This window comes from Aythya ferina (genome assembly GCF_964211825.1).
Source record: "Aythya ferina genome assembly, chromosome: 4".
Taxonomy (NCBI): Eukaryota; Metazoa; Chordata; class Aves; order Anseriformes; family Anatidae; genus Aythya; species Aythya ferina.
Window position 1 is genome coordinate 57,602,109 of NC_140300.1, and position 21,684 is coordinate 57,623,792.

General features: G+C 35.9%; 1 protein-coding gene across 3 annotated transcripts; it reads left to right on the top strand.

Moving 5' to 3' along the window:
- On the top strand, positions 1-20,628 carry LOC311436220 (coagulation factor XI-like). Of its 3 annotated transcripts, XM_084518199.1 has the most exons (17): positions 894-910; positions 1,484-1,596; positions 4,292-4,418; positions 4,546-4,591; positions 7,170-7,332; positions 8,037-8,143; positions 9,101-9,260; positions 9,822-9,931; positions 12,421-12,580; positions 13,161-13,270; positions 13,359-13,518; positions 13,645-13,760; positions 14,127-14,301; positions 16,221-16,396; positions 16,698-16,793; positions 18,102-18,241; positions 19,740-20,628. In XM_084518199.1, exons 3-17 carry the CDS (start codon positions 4,326-4,328, stop codon positions 19,893-19,895), a joined length of 1,968 nt encoding a protein of 655 aa, XP_084374325.1. In that variant the 5' UTR covers positions 894-910; positions 1,484-1,596; positions 4,292-4,325; the 3' UTR covers positions 19,896-20,628. The 3 variants fall into 3 exon arrangements, with proteins under 3 accessions (XP_084374326.1, XP_084374325.1, XP_084374327.1); XM_084518200.1 differs by lacking the exon at positions 4,292-4,418 and adding an exon at positions 5,117-5,175 and having other exon boundaries at positions 1-1,596; positions 19,740-20,626; XM_084518201.1 differs by lacking the exons at positions 894-910; positions 1,484-1,596; positions 4,292-4,418 and adding an exon at positions 5,117-5,175 and having other exon boundaries at positions 4,533-4,591; positions 19,740-20,626.
- Positions 20,629-21,684: the final 1,056 nt, after the last annotated feature.

The following is a 21,684-nucleotide window of genomic DNA, read 5'->3' on the forward strand; positions in this document are numbered from 1 at the left end:
GGTCAAGTCACTGGGACCCTTCAGTAGGTTGAAATGGTGTCTCTTTCTTCTCTAATGCCTAACACTGTCCAGCATATGTTTTTTTTTAGCAGCAAGAGGCAAGGAGTTGGGCAGTTAGGTATTTCTCTATTTATAAGAAAAAAAATAAATAAATCTATTTATAGGAAAAAAGAAACAAAAAGCATTTTGCAAAACAAATCTGGTAGTGCTTTGTTAGTTAGTATTCGTTGCTGTCTTCTGTTTTTTTTCTATGACCTGATTTTAATCTGCATTGATTTCTTTTTTTGACATCTGAAGTGCAATTATTCCTAGGCTGTATTTCTAGGAAGACTACTGTTGACATGTAATCTCAGAAAATGGAACTACTATGCTGCTTTTATTTCAATATAAATTGCAGTCCAATACTTCCCATGAATCGAAGATCTATTTTTTCTAGCCATTGTTTTGCAGCCCTTTTGTATGGAATCAAGAAAAGACTTTGGCCTAGTAAGAAAGCTGGTTCTTCACTCAGATAATGTGTTTTGGACACAGATGAAAATGCCCCAGATTTTTTTATTGTAAAAAGGAAAGATTGAGTTTTTTAGAACCTGTTTTAACAGCATTTGGTATCACACTTTGGCCTGTTTTGTATATGTAATTATAACTCACAGAGTTAAAGATACAGAGAGAATATTTCAGAATTTTCAGTTGTGTTTTTCTGCTGCAGCATTCAGAACCATATTCGTGATACTGATGTAGCACCCTTATTCAGCTAGGAGGATGTCCACAAAGCCATATAGAAACGTGGCCTTGCACTGTTACTGTTTTGCTGGTTCCTTTCTTTATTTCCTCTGAGATAATCTTTCTCTTGTTCCAGGTTATGACTCGGGGGTGTCTCATCACAGAGGCTAGATACTCACAGATCTCTGAGGTATTTCTTCTCCCATGTCAAAGCTGCTTTTTGAATAGGATTGCTGTAAGAAATGTGAGTTTTTGTTTTGGCAGGCAGAATTAGACCTAAATCAGATTAAGAGCAGTGTGCAGTTATTAATTTCCAGAGAAGCACAACTTAACAATTCCTGACACCCAGCAGAAGTGATTTTTCCTGCCACTATTGCTAATGAACAAGATTTTGCATAAATCATGATTGGAATCAGCAGAAAAAAATATCGAATTAGTAAGCAATTGCACAGCAAGGGAGACTTAATTTTAACAAACTTGCTGCCAGTTTAGGCTGAAGCAGCGTTTTTTTAGTACCAAGTCATGATGAAACAGGAGAGTCAAAACAGACACAAGCACTCCATTTTGTTTCAGACAATTCATCTGAAATTTGCACTTATATCATCGAAAATGTTTCAATTTTATCAAAATATTTTGATGATATCTTTTAAACCCTGTCATCTGAATTGCTAACTCTTAATTACAATATCCTGGTTAGTTACCAGAATATTACTGGTGGATAAATGAGCACAATGAGGGAATTCAGGCAGCTCTAATGTTACAGGAAGCCTTTACGAGCCTAAGGAGTATGAGATGTTTTTAGAATTGCACTGAATTTCTACATCCTCTCCTAACATAAGACATGAAATCTATGGAAGCTCCATAATCTGGTACCAGGTAAGAAATTGTCTCAGCATATTTCATAATTTGTCCTGTTATAAACATGCCCTATAATGTAATGAACAATAGCTCATTCAGGAACAAGCAGTTCGTAGCACATTGTTTTCTCTGTACAGAGGTACAACTGCTGATTTGATTAACAGTGCCCCAAAATAAACAAGGCAACATTGGTCACATGAGTAGGAATGGGTCCCCTGAAAGAACATGTTTTTATTTTCCAAAGTGAATGTGCTCGTTATGATTCTCTTCAAATAGCCTTGCTGCCTTAGTTTTTAGTTTTACCATCACATCCAATTGATGCACACATAGATGTACTTAAAATGAAATATGCTTTTGGAAGGAATTTGATACATAAATTTGAGAAGTGCTGCTTTAAGAAAGAAAGTTTTTTGTAGAATCTTGTAGAAGCTTCTGATGAGTTTATATGATTGCATATTGATATTGTATGCCAAGAAGCATGGTCTTGGTTAAATTTGTTATCAATCTCCCCATTTTTTCTGCCCATTTGAACTATATGACTTATTTTTCCAAAAGTATTTGGGTTTTCTTTTTCTTCTTCTCTCTCTCTCTCTCTCTTTTAATGAAGTGGTAATGAACTGAAATAGCACTGCACAATATGGAAAACCCAGCTGAGAAATGAAATGAAGAAATTAAAAGCCCTTGGGGCTTTTAAAAGCCCCAAGGGCGTTTTAAAGCCTTTTTGCCACCGAGTTAAATGCACCCAAATAACCACAAAGTTTTAATAGAATACTAATGTAGGTTAAGTAACACAAAAGCTTGTTTTGGTTATAAATAGTCTGATACTTTTATTTATTTATTTATTTATTTATTTTGTGTGTATGATTTCATTCAGGAATATGAGAATTCTGTAACTCAAAGGTGATAATTTTTCCAGAAGTGTAAAGGATTATCATCCCTTTTGAGATGAGGAAAGAGAGACTAATTACTTTGTTGTTGACAAAGCAATGTCCTTTCCCAAAGCTGTTATCCCACAATACCTCTGCACCCTGTAGCCATTGGAAAATCTGGTCTGAGCTGAAGAACGTCAGAGCTGCTCAGGCATCGTAGTCTCAAAACACTTCCTACTGCAAGAATAAACTAACAATGTGTTTTGCAGTAAAGCCTTCCAGCACTCTCCCTTGCCACTGCGGCACACTTATAACAGTAAATAGCACTTTAAGATGAGGGCTGTTGTGTTTGAGCCCTCTCCTGCAAGCATGTGATGGCAAAGCAAGCTGACACATGGTACAAAGGGTACAAAGGCTCTTTCGGACAGTTCTTCCACTGCAAGGAGGAGGACTTGGAGGCCTCACTGACACATCAGTCATAAGGAAATTATTTCAACCATCAGCATGCTCAAAACAATCACAGTTGGATGAAATGTTTTGATCTGAACTCTTTTTGACTCAAACATATTTATCTGTCTTGCTAGCATGTTCAGTCTGAAAGAAAAGAGGAAACACAGGGGAAAGGTTTTCCCTTTGGCAATTTCACTTTGAAATGATCCATGTTTTTTATTTATTTTTTAATTTGAAATTTATTTCCTTTTGTCACATGAGTTAAAAAGAATGCTGGAAATCAAAACCAGATCAGCTTTAAATTAAGTTTGACTTCTTGTTGGTGCACTTACATTTCATATCTATGCAAACAGTTGTGTTTTTGTTGTTGTTGTTGTTGTTGTTGTTTTTTTCTGGCTTCTGGCAAACTGAAGGTGTTGTGAGCTGCATCTAACAACAAAAGAGAAAAGGAGTGTAGCAAGGACTACAGTAAAATGATCTGGAAGACGCATACAGAATAGTTTCTGCAGAGGAATAAGAACATGAAATGATGTGTCGTAGTTTAACCTGGCCGGCAGCTAAGCACCACACAACCGTTCGCTCACCCTCCCCCCTCCCTCTCTGGGACGGGGGAGAGAAATGAAAAGTGAAGCCCGTGGGTTGAGATAAAGACAGTTTAATAAGACAGGAAAATAATAATAACAATAATAATAATAATAATACAATGATGATAATAGTACTACTACTAATAATGTGTACAAACAAGTGATGAACAATGCAATTGCTCACCACCCGCTGACCAATGCCCAGCCTAACCCCGAGCAGTCTGGCCCCCCTCTCCCCACTAGCCACCCCTATATATTGTTTAGCATGACGTCAGATGGTATGGAATACCCCTTCGGCTAGTTTCGGTCACCTGTCCTGGGTCTGTCCCCTCCCAGCTCTTGCTGCACCCCCAGCCTGCCCATTGGCAGGACAGAGCAAGAAGCTGAGATGTCCTTGGCTTGGTATAAGCACTGCTCTGCAACAATTAAAACATCGGGGTGTTATCAGCACTCTTCTCATCCTAAGCCAAAACATAGCATTCCACCAGCTACTAGGAAGAAAATTAACTCTGTTCTAACTGAAACCAGGACATGATGTTAGGGAAAACAGCGCAGAATACATAGCTAAAGGATATGCTATTTGCCAAGGGAATGCCTGCTATAATAGTAAGAAAACATAGATATGAGTCACCCCTCGGTTTCATTAGTTTCTTAATGGTGTCATTTACACGGGCCTGAGATGCCATTCGTACTGATCTCACACCAATATTCCCTGTTAGCTCAGGTTTTACTCTTGAGATTAATACTGATATAAGCATGAATCTTTTTTTTTTTTTTTTTTTTTTTTAATGTTGGTTCTTGTGGTAATAGCAGAGGCTGGCTGCTCCAAACCTTTTATTTTAAAATGTCATCAAGAGGCAAAGGCTTAGATGATGTTAACCTGCACTTTGATTTCAGTGCAGTGCTGGTTATACGCACTCTGAAAATACAGCCCAAGGTCAGTAACAATATTGACAGAATGAGCACCCATTCAAAGTTCAACATTAAAGAGAAGTTAGTATTGCAGGCACAGGCACAGTAATATTTAACACAAACTTTTTTTTTTTTTTTTTTTTTTTTTCCAGTGGAACATAAACCTTATCCATTCATCCAGACCTACCATATATTCAGGTATGTAACAACTGCAATTGATATTCATTGAAAGGTTTTCATAACAACAATGCAGTGTATATTGATCTATTTGTGGATTATGTTGTGTGGCTGATTTGAGTCTTCCTCAGCTTATGTTTAGCATGTAAAAAAAAGAATATAGAAATAAATTTAAAATTCCTATAACATGTGCCAGAAGTGGTGAGTGTGAGTCATTTGTTTATTGTGTTGATAATAATATCCATTTAACTACCAGGATTAATGATACTCTGATAGAATATTGCTCTCGGTCTAAGTAAGAATGAATACTCTGATGTGAAACAAAGCAAGAATTCTCCAAGCACTTATAAGCTTTATTACTTCTTGCAACCATAAGTAAAGGACTAAACCTGTGTTTCTGTTGTGTGTGACTGCATTTATGCTGTAACTGCATATAATTTTGAATCAATAGCATAAGATTACACATGATATGCATTGGGGTACTCTGTAAAGCTAAATATGTGCCATCTATTAAAAATATCCTAAGAATAATTTTGTGTTTTTTAGGATGATTTGGATTTATCAGACTTTTTATTTCATTTTCTTACTTGCTTCAGTTTACGGTGGTAAGTCAATATATAATTCCTAAGACAGGTACACAGAGTAATGTGGCTCATCTGGAAGGGGAGATTAAAAAGAGTAATATTCAAATGGCCTAAACATTTTTATGCAGAGTGAGTAGAGCTACAGAGCAGCATGATTTTGGTGGGGGGACACACAGTTAAGTGCAGCCTAGTCCTGAGAGAGTGGGGTTACACTCAGTTAATTTTGGGTAACTCACAGAGGATTGAGGTTTCTAATTAATTTTTCCATCCCTGTGATAGGGATTGAAGTTTCTAATGGGCTTTACTGACATTTTTCTTCCAACCTCCCCAATGCTTTCACCTTGCCCAGTGCACCTGGGACCATACTATAGGCAGTTTTCTGTCAGACCAAGGCTGTATCCAACTCTTCTCTGTGAAACCAATACAATCTTCAGAAAGTTCTGTGCACCCAACAGCAAAGCTAACAACGTGGGCAGCCAATTAGGAAGGGAGCTGCTTCCTCCCTGCACAAATTAGTGCCCTGTAAAGCTGGCAGTGATTTATGTTGGTGCTGGGGTGCATTATGACTGTGTGTGTTTTTCAATGCGTTAATGATTTACTTTGGTTAGTAAAAGTCAAAATTTGCTTTGCACTTCCCTGAAGTTCCCTGTGCTGATAAATTATAACTAAGGCCTAACACAGGTTTACATTCAGTAATGTGTTATCTGTTTTCTCAGAGGACAATGAGGTAATGCAGCTTTTTAGCAAAATCTCTTTGACAAATGTACTATTATTTCAGAAATATTTTACCCAGATTAAAATCTCAGTAGAACTGAAATCTTGGAACATATCTAAGGCTTGGGAAATAAATATCTTTATTAAACTAAGGTATTCAGAGCTGGCATAGTTTTATGTGGTATTAAAAGTCAAACATAATATTAAACTCCATGATTTTGTATTTATTTTTTATTTTTAGGGCATACCAACTTACCTTAATAGATGGTAAATAATATCCAAAATGTCTGATACAACAGATAATTGCAATAGTCTTTTCCTTTTACTTCATAAATAATTTAAAGTTATCTAAGTAATAGAAAACGCTTTTCTGTTAGTGGCAAAGTTGGGCAAAGAAATTCTATTAGAATAATAATAAATAACAGTTTTTAAAGAGAATAATAAATACCAGTTTTTAAATAAAGGTCATGAAAATATCTATGCCATTTATTTATTATTATTCTGGATATTTTAACAAGGAGATCTGACAAATTCCTTAATTTGGAAAGATGGGAAGGGGCTGCCACTTAGGTACTTCATTCCAGTCACATGGCTGTGCAGCATGAGTGGACTTTATTAGAGAATTCAATATGGGATTGATGAATTCTTGAAGATCTGAGGTGGTAATACAGTTTATTTGTATTCTAGGAGATTCTTGAGATATTGCTCCTGGATCAGTACTTTTGTTGTTGTTGTTAAGAAGCAAGTCAGACTGGGTTTGAGGCAGATTGTAAGGAAGTTGAAAGTATCTAAAACACTGTGAGCCACTGAAGCTAAACACAGTGGCACTGACTGTGAATCAGGCCTCAAAGCATCACTCAGCAATAGGACAATCTTCACATACAATTTTCTAACTCTCTTTGGTCTCTGTACATCCTCCTGGTTTTCCTTTTAATGGCTCTCTATACTGGAAGATATACCTTGGAAGATGCTTCTGCTGCTCCTGAGATCTGCCATGAGTGGCACTTACCTCATGGCCTCATGGCTGACCCTGCTGCTAGGGCTTCTGTCACTGCTCAAGCTGCCCTGCTCCAGCCTTGGGTGTGGGGTGAGGGAGAGGACAGAGATACCCCAGACAGTATTTCTACCAGGCTGGACAGCAAGTATGAGACTTTCAGAGGAATGGTTCTACTCACCCCCCTTGCCCTCTTCTCCTGCCAAAGGAGTCAAATGTCAAGAAGGGGTAGTGGCATCACCCTCTCCTGATTAACTGTCCATACTCCTATCTCTAACAATTTACATATTTTGTTATTCCATATCAGAATGTGTGACTCAGATCTATGAAAATACATACTTCCAAGGAGGAGACCTCTCCACAGTTTTCACACCAAGTGCCAATTACTGTCAAATAGTGTGTACTTACCATCCTACCTGTCTGCTCTTCACATACTTGCCAGTGACATGGACTAAAGATCCTGCAGAAAGGTAAAATGCTCGTATTCTTGTGGATTTTGCTGGTGTCCTGTGACAATGTTAGGAGCTCAGTAACATGTTGACAGAACACAGGCATGCAGAGAAGGCTACAAGGTTGCCAAGGAAGACAATACCATGCATCTTTAAAAACGATAATTTAGAAGAGTATTTGCTGAACTTCGAAAGATTAAATTTGGCAACAGTGAGTCTTTCACACTCACATTCCAACCCTTCCAAGGAAATAGCACCTGCAGTGTACTTCTTCCTCTGTGCCACTTACTTACTGCTGAGAGACCATGTGACCAATTTTATGTCTCCAGTGATCCCCTCTATTGCACCCCTCTTCCCTATCTGTTCTCTTTAGAATATTTTTCTCTTGATTTAGTGTCAATAGCCTGAGATGAGGCTGCCTTTCCTCTCTGTGCCCAGTGTGTTTCTTTCCTTCTAACCCAGTTACAAGTGGTGGAACAGGGCTGTGCTTCTTGCTTGAAGGAGACTTTTTGGAGCTTTCACACATACCATGTATTTTCATCTGCCGCCAAGCGTGCTAATGCCAACAGAGCAGCTGCAGTTTTACCCTGTCTGTCTCTAAATTGCGTTTATTGTCTGCATTTTCATGTTGAGGAACAATGATCAGCTTGCATTTCACCTCAGAAACTTTTAGGAAGGACTGTGTTATACTGAAAAACTGTGAATTGCTGCATTTTAAAACACAGGTTTTCCTGCTACTTAAAAGACAGTGATACTGAAATGTTGCCAAAAGTGGATATGGAAGGAGCTGTTTCTGGACATTCTTTAAAACAATGTAACGTCAAAATTAGTGGTAAGATATAGCTATTCACATGTATGAATTTTATCATGTAGCAGATATTTTGAAAACAGGAACTGAGTTAGGAAGCAGCCAGGCAGTGAAATCTATGTCTTTTGCTATATCTCTTTCATACGCAACTTAACAATCTTCCACTGTTTTCAACTATGCACTGCTAAGGCTCCACAGAAAAGGGGATTGGGACCTCCAGCTGCCATGGTTTCATTTGCTAGAAGCAGATATATAACTGACACCTCCAGTCGTAAAGATTAATTTAAAGAGCCAAATGGGTTCTACTTGATGGAAGTTCGCAATTGCAGCTTATTGATAGATCAGTTATGTTTACTTCTGACTGGAACATGCCTTTAAGGGCATTCAGGACTTTTAAAAGCCCTTTTGTACCCCATCCTGTTTAAAAAACCCACCAGGGTTTGGCTTACTCATGTGTTCTGTGAAAAGACCCTATTGACCTTAAGGTGAAACCTGTGGGGGCAAAATCTATGTCAAACTCCATGGTCAAAATTTTGCCTTTATGCAATGTAAATTGAATCTTTTGGCTCAAATGGGAGATGGCTGTTGCTTATCAGAATATATTTGGAGTTTTGAACTATCATATAAATTTGGGAATAGATAAGTATGTGTTTTAGTATTAATCCTGAGTTCTTGCATGATTAACTTCATCTTGATCTTGGTGTAAGTAGAGGCAGTGTCAAAGTCTGTCAGTTTTTCCTCTGTCGTGTTATGCCTACACTTCTGATTTTGTTACTAGAAGCATATATGAGGTGTGATGTAGCTGAAGTGAGCAAAGGAAGTGACATACAAAGTCATTACAATGGCTTTGCTGTATGAACTGCCATCTTTTGGGCAGTTTGGGAAAAAAAAAAAGAAAAAAAGAAAAAACGGAAAAAAAGAAAAAAAGAGAGAGAGAGTAGGAGAATGCTTTCAGAACTTTGTCTCTTTCTTTTTCCACAGCTTGCAGCCCAGATGTCCACATAGGTCTCGATATGGAAGGGGAAAATTATGATGTTACTGTGGCTGAGAGCTATCAACAGTGTCAAAAAAGATGCACCAATGATGACCACTGTCATTTTTTTACATATGCCTCAAAAACATTTCACAATGAAAGCTTTCGGTAAATACAGGTTTGATCCGTTTTCTTGGTCAGTGCTGTGCTTTAGTCAACAAAATGTCAACAACAATGTCAGAGCAGTCTAGGGTGAATTTATTCAAGGAAATATATTTTTTTTCCTTGACTGCTAATCCTTGTAATGTTTAATCAGACATACTGGTAGGAAAATATCTGCAGTAAGTTAGCTTTCATCTGTTCATTGGTGAGAAACACAAACTTATAGCGCTGAAAAAAAAATATTCCCTGGAGATATTCAAATGCAAACTATTGTTGTGCAGCATTATTGCTCAGTTAAATCTTGCTCTGCTTATTGCTTATTGAAAATAACATCATCAGTGCATCCAGAGACATTCTTTCATATGTACTTGGACTATTTTTGAGCTGTTAGCCTGCTCAATTTTACATGTTAAACGTTGTTCAGTTGGATATGTTTCTCATTTGAAGGTTTTTATGGATACTGGAGGTTGCTCTGGCCCATGGTAGGAATTAGGGAATCAGAAGATTGATGTAGACTAAAGAAGATGATCTGTTGTCTTACTTCTTTCTTTATTCTTTATCACTCAGTGAAAAATGCTTCTTGAAACATACCAGGTTAGGAACTCCAACCAGCATAAGGGTGCTTGATGAGGTTGTGTCTGGATTCTCCTTAAAGCCATGTCAGCTTTCTGAAATAGGTAATTAAAAATCTCTTGATTTAGTTTAGATTCAAGTGTTATGGATAATGAGGTGCAGTCTGTCTCTGACATGATCAATGTTTCATTTCATAAAAGAATTACAATATTAACTTATTCTTGGAATTACAGTTAGTACTCTCAGGCACAAAAGAGTTTTTAAATATATATATTTTTTTCCATTTTATTATTATGTGTTGCAAAAACAGTTGTCTGCTTTGGAGACTGAAGAATTCTTTCACTAGATTAGCCTGATGAAACTGCAGTTTATCTTTGCATCATAGATACAGAAATGAAAGATAAAATCCCATCAAAGTCAAAGGACAAGAGGAATATAAATCTTTCTAAATTCTGTTGGTATACCATGTATGTGCTTAGAAGTTTTTAATGAAGACCTGCAGTTTTCTGATACAACTGCCTAATATGAAGGAACACTGTGTTCTGCAGGTGGTTTTGATGAAAGCAGTGTTTGTGCTACTTCTTGTAATCATTACTCAGGCAAAACTCTTAGATCAGACTGTATGAATTATATCTTCTTATTCTTAATTAAAACATCTTCAGTTCATTTTGTTTGTTTTAATTCTACCTCCACCTTATCCTACTGTCTGTTATTTTCCCTTCTGAACAGTGATGACATTATACTTCCATGTAGCCTTATTTTACTTCACAGTTGATGTAGTTTTCCCATACAAATCACTTTTTATATTTCCTAAACTTGCTGAATCTTTCTTTCTATATCAACATGTTTTATTCAGACTCTTTCAGTCCTACTGGAGGAATAATCTTTGGAAATTATTGAAAAAGTAGTTGATTCAGATCTTAAGAATGAGTGCACTTACAGAAAAATGAAGTGTGAAGAATATAAAAGGAAGAAAAAGGTTTGTAAAGAGAAGAAAATTTGGCTATTCTCTCTCTGTCTCTAAGAAAGGATGGAAGAAAGATTATTTTACAAATTGCTTCATTAAGAGGAACTAGGCAGATAGATTCATTGTTAGGAGAAAAATCCCAGTAGTCTGGAGGGTCCTGGTGATAGACTTTGAGAAGAATCAGGACTATAGCATATGGACAAACAATATGATATTAAGATAAAGTCAACAAACACTTGAGACTTCATCAAGGATATTTATGGTTTATGACAGTGGTGACATGACATTAATGATCTATCTTTAAATGAAATCAGAATTTCTGAATGCATGTGAAGTTCAGCCTTGTTTCTACCCTTCTGTTCTTGCTTTTTCTGTCTTGCAAGAAAGGCAAGAGGAAGGGAGAGAGAAGAAATAAATCATGAGATCATAGAAGCCTAGACAGTACTGTTGGATAACAAGGTCATCTAAAGAGGTCATTTGTTCTAATCCAAGACAGATCAATTCTACCTGTTCAGATAGAGGTTTGTCAAAAGTATTTGTAAATTTCAGTGTCATCTCCTGTCTTGTGTTGTAAATATCTGAAATGGATTTACTTGAGTATTTTTTCTACCTTTTCATTACTGTTTAGGCTGACTAATCCTACATTGTTTATGTTCTAGCTTCATCATTTTAAATACAGATGCTGTACTTCCCCTTTCAAAGTGTTGGGAATCACATCTATCCTCTGTGAATACCAAAAACTAAATTCTACCAAGAAACTTTGAGATTCCTTCAATCAAATTCTAAGAACACTGAAATCATCATTATTATGGGATTTCTCTATTTCCTGTTCTAACATATCCTCTTCCCTCTACTCAGTAATGCTAATGTTATTGACCATCTAACTGCAGTTTGTTTCCATGAAGAGAGAGGCAGTTCTTAAGCTTTTCTTGTGCCCTCTGTCATTAACTTTACTTCTTCCCTGAGCAGAATCCCAGCTCCTTTCCTAATGCTAATTATTTGGAACTGAATAAATATTTTTCTTTTGAGAATTTGTTCTTTGCTGCTTGGCCTTTCGTTTTGTGTCTTTGCCTTTCTGATTTTGCCCTTATGCACTCATGCTATTATTTGTCCATAGTAATTTGTCTTACATTCTGCCTTTTGCAAAGTGCCTTCTTTGAGGCCATTGAAGGTTCATGGGTTTGTGTCCCTAAAATCCATATTTCTACTTTGAATATCATTTCCTCAAAAAGCTATTTGCTCTCCTGAACTCTATTTAGTCTTTAACAGAGGGTCTTACCTACTAATTATCAGAAGTAATTAACCCTTATTTTCTACTCTCTCTCTTTTTTTTTTTTTTAGTGTTGTTGTTGTTGATTTGTGTGTTTCTATTGTATAATTAATGTCCTGTATTTTTTATGTTTTTTTTTTTTTTTTTTTTTTTTTTTTTTTTTTTAACTCATCAAATGATCAGGAGTCACATTAAGATCTGCCTCTCACTTTTACTGCTTTTTTCTCTTCTTTTCATTTTATCAGTCACAAAGGAAGGAAAATGTGAAAAAAATACAAATGAATGATTTGTAAATCTTAATATTCAGATGACAGAAAATCATTGGAATTTTGATACTCTGTTCTTCTTTTATACAGATTGTAAAATGGACCTTTTTGAACATCAAGAATTTTCAGGAATGAATGTTACAAGTTTTTTCACTCCCGATACCTCTGTTTGCCAAACTATTTGTACTTATTTTCCAAATTGCCTGTTCTTTACATTTTTCACCAAGGAATGGCAAATAGCATCACAAAGGTGAATATGAGAACTTTTAATTCTCTAAGCAAATATTAAAAACAACCACCACACAATGACAAAAAAACAAGAACAAAACCATGAAAAAAACAACAACCCTCAGCCTTTTATAACCAACATTTTATTATATTTATGGAAATTCTTGTTAAGGGGTTACTTTCAGTAAAACACAGTTTTTTATGTGTTGTATTCATACATTTATAGTTTTCTGTCAGCATTTCATCTGTTCTCCAGTGTGACCAGGGATCTTGTGCTGTAGCTGCATATCTGGGATTGCTTTATGACTTAAAGCTGAGTTTTATGAAATTGTAAAGAGGCATCTGGTTTCCTGTCAGTATTAAGTCATTTACTTGAAAAGTTCTTGGATGATATTAACATTTTTGAAAGTGTTTATTTTTACAAATTGAAATTCCTACTTTCATATCCAGTAGTGAGAGGAATTCAAAAACTACGGTCAACAGAAATCAGAGGTGGAAAGCACATTTAAGAAAGAACCATCCCTTACCTCAACCTAAATATCAATTTTAGGATGTGAGAACAGATAACAGATTCAGTTATTTAATTTTTTTTTTCATTTCAGAAATCTTTGCCTTCTGATGACATCAACAAGTGGAACACCAGAGGCACTTACGTTACGAGAAAATGCAATATCGGGCTTTGGTCTCCTAAATTGCAGAAGATACTTTCCTGGTAAGTAATAAATTGCATTAAGAGTATGTCTTTTGAATTAATGAAATTAATAGACCTATTGATGCTTGGAACACACTCATTTTTACAGCCTGCAATTCTCGCACTTATGTGCATATGAATTTTTTGGGAGATGAACTCAATGTCACTTATACAAAAGGACACAAAGCCTGTCAGCAGGTTTGCACAGACATGATCCGCTGCCAATTTTTTACCTACTTTCCCCTCCAAGATTCATGCAATGAGGAAAGGTAAGATACATTTAAAAATGTTTAAAGATTTCTGAAAGAATCCTTCCACAAACTTAGGGAAGGGATATAATGTATGTCTTCTGTGTAAGAAGTACAAACTGAATCTTTGCATTAATTTATTGTCAGGAAGTGTGAGTGTCATCTAAGAATGTCCTCAAATGGATCTCCAGTGGAAATAAAACATGGGCCAGGAAGGATCTCTGGATACTCACTACGATTATGTAAAAAAAAGGCCAGTACTGGTAAGTAGAGCTTTCATTTAAGAGAGACATTGTTTAACTGATTTTTGTGCAGAAAGCCTAAGCCTCCATATTTTATTTTTCTTTCTGAAAATTTGTTGAATTGAAATGTTAATGAGACACCTTGTGAAGTTAGAGTGTTCTGAAAAAGTGAAGTATGCCCAGCCTGCACACTATAAACACAGACAGTGGCATTGTGAACTTGGTTAAACTGGACTTTATGATCAAAAATTGTAAAGGGATAGAATGTCTTATGTATCAACTTTGCAGAAGATCAGTCCCTATTCGCAGGTCAGCAATAGCCTCATCTTCATTTTTCATGGGCAAGTGAAAATTATCCTTAAGCACAGTTTCCAATTATTTCTGTAGTATGCATGCAGCATTCTGCAAGAACTATTAGGATAGTTGGAGGGACAGACTCTTCCCCTGGTGAATGGCCATGGCAAGTAAGCTTGCATGTGAAATTGTTTCGTCGGAGACATCACTGTGGGGGCTCTATCATCAGTAACCAGTGGATTCTTACAGCTGCTCACTGTTTCATGAGGTGAGTTCTAAATGTAAATTTGAAAATGAAAATTTCATCCAGAACGTGAGATAAATTGAGATCCACCTTTCAGAAAAAATAAATGTGCATGACAAAAATGACTAGAATAGAATAAAGTATTTTGATGTAACCAAAAGATGAACTTTTAAGGTAGACAATTCATATTCTTAACATAATTGGTATACCACACTTAACCCTTCAAAACATAGTATTGCGCTACTAATGCTAAATCGTTTTAATGCATCTAGGAGATGGAATTCTAAACAGACACCAGATACCTACAGTAACAGGCATTTTCACACTTTATAATTTTTTTCTTACTGTAATATCATATCACCAAGGAAAATATGTTGTTAAGTATTCCATTTCACATACTTAAAACAATTGTCTCAAAGATTTCTCTGTGACACACAGGGAACCAATAGGTACGAATCTGATACCTTCAGCAGCAGGGTGCTCAGCATAGGCCAGGACACATGTTAACCTCTAGGGGTCCATTTATGTCGCTTCTAGTACAAAAGCTACCTTTCTCTGAAGCATTGAAATCCTAATTGTGCTGTTTTTGGTTAATTTTCTCTTTTCTATTTTTACCAGTCAGTCAATTAACACTCTGTTTTTAGTAGAGATTTCACCTGTAAGGAAAATATTTAGAGCATTGAATGCTTAGAGGATAAAGGCTAATTTACACAGAGACATATGGTATGTGTTGATCGTGACCACAAAATTGCCATTGCATTTGTGTCGTGAAACCACTTGTATTGTGAAGAGCTGATCTAATCACCATTTCCCTTGATAGATGTTCGCTGCCTGTAAAGCAGGTTATCGTGTCATTTACAGAGTGAAAGTTGTAATATAAAGCTGTATATTGAGTCTGTGTGATGGGAAAGAAGGCATGGGTAACAGATAAAATGCTTCAAATAAGAGAGCATTGGCCCAGCAACATGGGCTGAAATCAGCACTTTTGCTCAAGCAGTGTCATACTTTAACCCTTCTTATGTAGTAATGTTGCCAACATTTGGGTTCCAGTGACAAACCTTATAAAAGTGGTTAAATGCCCTAAAGACTCTGAAAAACCCTGTATGTAGAATAAAATTCTCTACCTGCTATCGGATGTTGTAGAAGCTACCAGTACTATAAAAGACAAGGGGAAAAGTTAAATTTTAATATTAAAAATATGGACTGTGCTCATTAGAAACTATTAAAGCCAACTGATATTTAAGAATAAATGAAATCTTCAAAATTTTTGAAAAATTCATTTAAGACAGGTTTTACATTTTCTTCAAAGAATGTACTAAAATTTTTATGTTACCGTAATGAGAGAATATCACAATGAAATATCCCTTAAATGTACTCAAAGTAAAGTTGAAGTCGTAAAGGTTAACTAGAACTTTTCATATAGGTCTATGGTATTACATTTTCTAATCTCTATTTACATTCATTGCAGTGTCTGAATAAACTCTACTTGAATTTGTATTTACAATCCTATTTTGGTTACTACAAAAGCTGTTGTACTGGAATGAATGGGAAGAGTCTCATTTACTTCTTCAGGGCTTGCATTAGGCCCTTGAAGGTAAAAATAACAAAAGAAGAAGAGAAGAGAAAATGAAAGAAGGCAAAAGGGGAAGGAGTGTGAAAAAGAATCAGGACACTGAGATTCTGAACATAAAAGAGAGGGGAGACTGATGTGGGGATGAAAATATAACTAGAAAGTGGAACAAAAGAAACGAGAAGTGGAAGGAATGGAAGTAGAAGACAACCCTTTTTAGACTTGAGAGTGTGAAAATGCAAATGGGAAGAGTGACCTCCGTGCTGTTCACGTTATACTTGGGAGGGACAGAGGATGTTGGCAGCTGCACACAAACTCTGAATAAGTGTAAATCTTTGTGCCACAGACTGACTGTTTGCCTTTTTTTCCTCAGTCGTCAGAATCCCAACATTTGGCGTGTTTATGCTGGTATTTTAAAACAATCAGAAATAAAAGAGGATACACCTTTCTTCAAAGTGGAAGAGATTATTATTCACCCTCGGTATACATATGCACAGACTGGATATGACATTGCTTTACTGAAACTTGATAAACCTATGAATTTTACTGGTATGTAGTGTATTTCAGAGGTATTCTGAAAATGTGCAGGATGATATAGGCTGGTTTTGGTGTGGCAGTTCATTAAAACTGGGATGGTTTCCCTTAATATTACTGGGTTTTATGGAGAATCTCATTCTGTTGGAGTTGAAAAGAAATTGTGTGGCTTTTATTCACATGACGGGGGAGATATCTACTATAAGGTACAAAGCATAACATGTAGGCTATCTTCAGGGGCTATGGAGATGCCCATAAAACCTTAATATTGTATCTGTCTCTACTAGCCAAACTAATATTTTAAATTATATTTTAGATCTTCAACTACCTATTTGCCTGCCATCAAAAGAAGAAGCTAACATACTTTATACTGACTGTTGGGTAATTGGATGGGGTTACAGAAAGGAAAGAGGTACAGATAAATATTTAAAGTGTGCTCTTTTATTTGAAAAATTGTGTTTAAACAAACAAACAAAACCACACCTCCCAAAATACCCTCTTGAGTCTTGAATCCAGGAATTGTGATCACAAGCTACACAAAGAACATGCATTTGCTCACAGCTTTGTTTATGTGAATCCATAACAGTCATCAGAATCAACGAACATGAATATAACTACTCCTTTAGTTTGATTCTCTACATTGTTTTCTCAGGCTTTCCTGTGGTAGGTAGATGAGCACTACAAGTTAGCTAGTTTCACATTGTCTTTTATGCTTACAAAGATACTTCAAGTTATGAGGTGAGATAGAGATAATAGTATAAAATAATAATACAGATAATTCACATATTGAGATATAGATAATAGATTTAATGGTGAACTGTGGGATCTTGAATTACAGTCTGCACATAACTGAAACTTTTTTTTTTTTTTTTGATGTGATTTTATTCATATGACTTCAACAATCAGAGGTAGAATCAGAGGTAGAAGTATGTTACTTTTATGATTCTGAAGGTTGTTTATGAACAATAACAATGACCTTTGTGTTTTGATAGTATTTGATAGTAGATATGGTTGAATTACTCTGACCTTACCTGGAGGCTTGCCAAATAGCTGTTAGTTATCAAAGTCTGTTATTACATATAGCCTACTTAAACTGAGTTCCCTCTTTTCCACACCTTCCTGTTTGAGAGTTAGATTTCAATGTGAAATTGAAAAAAAAAATATGGCAGATATTGTCTGGGATAATTTCTTCTGTTAATTTGTAATAAAAGGCTGCTCTCAAATACTTTTATTTGCTCTACATGGAAATTCCTTCATCTTGTAGACTGTGGAGCAGCACAGATTTGGAAATTGGGAGGTATTACAATCTTATTGTATTGCAACCCTATTGTAATACATTACTAAGAAATAATTATAAATAGTACAAAGTAATGTCTTCAGTAGGAATACAGGCTCCAAGACTCCAAGTTCTGAAAAGATACTCATATAGGGGTTCACAGCAAATCACACAAGAGTTTTGAACCTTTCCTGGTCATAAGTCATACTCGGGTAACATGGTGTTTTAAAAACATTCCAAAAACAAACAAAAACAGACAGTCAACATTGTTTACTAACACACATACAAAAAAAGGGAAAACATCATCATGACCGTCTAATTGCACACTAAAAACAATTGACCTCTGACTTTGCAATGTCACTGTATGGAGATTTCTAGAGTTCAATTTTAACTTTTACTTTGCTAGAACTGGACACTTGTCTGATCATACCACCTATTGCATAGGTCTTGTAGAAGATATTCTTCAGAAAGTTACTGTTCCCCTAATGTCAAAAGAGGAATGCCAGGCAAGATACCGGAAGCGCAGACTAGATGACAATGTGATCTGTGCTGGCTATGATGAAGGTGGAAGGGATGCTTGCAAGGTAATGGAAAGAAGTCATATATAGTAATGTATTCCAAACATATGTTCAAATATATAATTGGATACCATAATAACATGTTTAATTTTCATAACAAAAATATATTTATAAATATAGCTGTTTAACATATCACTTTTGCTTGCTGAAAGCACTGATAATCAAGTTACATGGAGAACGCTTCTTATGTGACATCGAAATCCTCAGGGATAGATTTTATGTGTCTCCAGATAAAAATACTGAGTATATAGAGAGAGACACATACACTCCTTCTCTAGTGTCTCCTACAAAGGGAACAAAGTTAACTTCCCACTTTGTGTTTCAAGTTAAGTATTGAGACAAAATTCATTGTTTTCCTAAGAATTATATCACTTTTCCTTAAAAAATAATAATGGTGAAGAGCAAATAAAGGAGAGAATAAAGTACAAATTCTCACTCTTGTCCAGTTAGGAAACAAAACAGTATTCCTTTAAAATATGGGAAATCCATAGAGAGCAAATGTAATATTTCAAAACATTTCTCCAGTAACACAGATTTCCTATGTGATGTTTTTATTTCTTTATATGAAGCTTATTTTAAAGCATCCACTATCCATAATCATCCAGAAGGGAGGGTGCTGGATAAGGGGAATGGAAGGCTAAAGACAGCTTGAACAGACTGGGATGTTCATTATAAGAATTGAAAATGTCACAGCAGTGTGAGGTCAGTGAGCCAAATTCTCTGCTTGAGTGTAAACTCATGCAATTCTATTAACTCAAATATTTTGAGTTAATTATAATCAAAATAAATATTGTCTGATTAGTAAGATATTTTTTCAATTTAAACATTTAACAGTTGTGTTCTATATTTATGCACTGTTTCTATTATCAGTATTGAGTATTCAGGAATAATAATTCTTGGAGCTGGGAAGTAATTTTTCCTCAGTGACAATTAATCTTTATCTGATACAGCATAACAGAACACGGGGGTGATGTTATAAGAAAATAATACACTTGTTGTCCCAACAGTTCATAACAGCTACAATAAAGAACCCAAAGATCAATTTGAAATAGGAAAACAAATGTGTTTTATCCCAGGGAGGACAGAGTCAGTCAAACAAGATAACATACAGAACTGAGATTTACATACCAAAAACAAAGTTATAAGAAAAAGCATTGTCAAATTTACTATTTTTCTCATTTGTTGATGTGGTCTTTGTTGGGTGTTAAATCAGTGAATATAGATAAGTCAAAAACAAACAAACAAATGAGCAAAACCCCAACAGTTTTGAACCTTAAAGGAAAATGAAAATAATTTGCAATGATTGGAAAGTATTTAGAAGTAATTTTACTAGATAAATAGAAAAACGTCGACACTCTCTGAAGCAGGTATAAGTGAAAGTAATAGGCAGTTATGCTGGTGTTAACACTGAATGATACTGATTTTTATCAAGGCTTTCTTTGAGAGAGAAATACTGATGAGAGCTGTTCCTTGTGTACTCTTGTCTTTTTCTTCTGTGACACAGGGAGACTCGGGAGGACCACTGTCATGCAAGCATGAGGAGGTGTGGTATCTTGTGGGCATCACCAGCTGGGGTGAAGGGTGCGCTCGCCCCAGGCAGCCAGGAGTCTATACAAAAGTTGTTGACTATCTAGACTGGATTCTAGAAAAAACTACATAGTGTGAGTGTAATCTACTGGCTCGAAGTGATGTCATGGAACAACAACTCCAGGAGCAATGCGATGACGTGTATTAATGCTTTTTAAATGGTGTTTCATGTTAGCTTGAAACATAAAAGGCTTGATTAAAGAAGTGGAAAAACAAGAATAAACAAACTTTACAGTAAATAAAAAACAGTAGTAAAAATAAACTCTTTGGTCATTGATTTGGCTGAAAAAAAAAAAAAAGAATATACCTGAACCATTAATTTCTTTTGATCTTGATAGTATATAATATTCTGTGGGACTTGTTCAGTGAGGCCAGGGTTTTACAGTTTAATTCAGTGATAGCAGGGACTTCTGCTCTTATGCAAAAATAACTTACATGAAAGTTGATTAAGATAAATTATTAGAAGGCAAGGAAAATCTGACCTGGCATTACCAGTCAAAAAGTTCAGTGATAATTGAAGAAACTCCCTTAGTTGCAGAATAATTTTATTTGTTTCACCTTAAAAACATCAAGACAGCTCTCTCCTGTTTCTTTTTCTCCTTTATCTCTCCTTTTTTTTTTTTTTTTCCTTATTTTTAGTCTAGTAACAAATATGTTTCATGGCCTGAATTAACACTAATATGAGAAACAGCAGTCAAAAAATTATTATTTTTTTCTATTGTAAGTAGTATTTCACACTGGATCATAAAGAAAGGTACATTTGTCTTTTGCTTTTGTCTTTGATGAACTTTATGACCTTGTTTTCTAATCATATACATTACCTTAATTGCTGAAAATACATTGTAAATCTCTATTCATGGTTGCTGCACAACCACAGTCAGTGTGTTGTGGAAGTCAACAGCAGCAGAGTCTTTAGGAATAAATGACATCATGAAATTCAGAGTGTTAAATTAATGGAAAAATAGTCATCAAGCTGCTGTAAATGAGTTCAGCATTTCATTTTTTGATGTTTTATTTGCAACTAACACTGAACAAAAATGAAAACTGGTACAAAAAATTGTATCTAACTATAAAAAGAGCCCCTGCAGTCAGAGTGTTCCTGGGACATGCAGTGCCACAGCTGTATTCAAAAGGTGTTGGGCTTTTTTTTTCTGTTCATTTTTTAAAAATACACATTCAAAGCAGGGATGAAAACAATCTAGATATAACAACAGGCTAGAGGGAATGGTGGTGCTGCAGGCACATCTAGGGAAAGTAGAGCGTTGCCTTCCCCTCTCCTCATAGTGGACTCTCAGGGACATGGTCTTGAGTGATGCACAGTGCTTGAGGCCTCCTGCTTTGGGAGCCCCCATGCTGGCTGTAGGTATTGAGGATGCCAAAAGACAAAGTCTGGCATGCAGTGGGAGAAAGGGTGGAGAGAGAAGGCAGAAGTAGACAACATGCAGAAGTAGAAAGGGAGATAAAGGCGGGGGCTAAAATTGTCATCATGCTCTGTTTAATCCAAGCCTGGTTTGAAAGGTCAGCAATTCTCAGACATGCTGTCAAAAACGCAGAGACTTAAATAAGGGACTGGGAATGAGTAGGAAAAAAAATGAAAGCAGCCAAAAAAAATAAATGCAGCCAAAACAAACAAACAAAAAACCAACCACATTTCTGGCATTCAAATGTGGTTCTGTCCTCATGGGGAAGCAGTGAAAACTGCTAGAAAAGATCTGCTGAAGAAACAAAGGAAATACTTCAGTGTGCTAACAGAGACTGAAACTCTCAATTAACGATCCATTGGGAGATCATCTGAAATCCTCACCTGCCAATAAACAAAAAAAAGCTAGATTTGTTTTTGCTAAAGAGTACATGCAATGTCA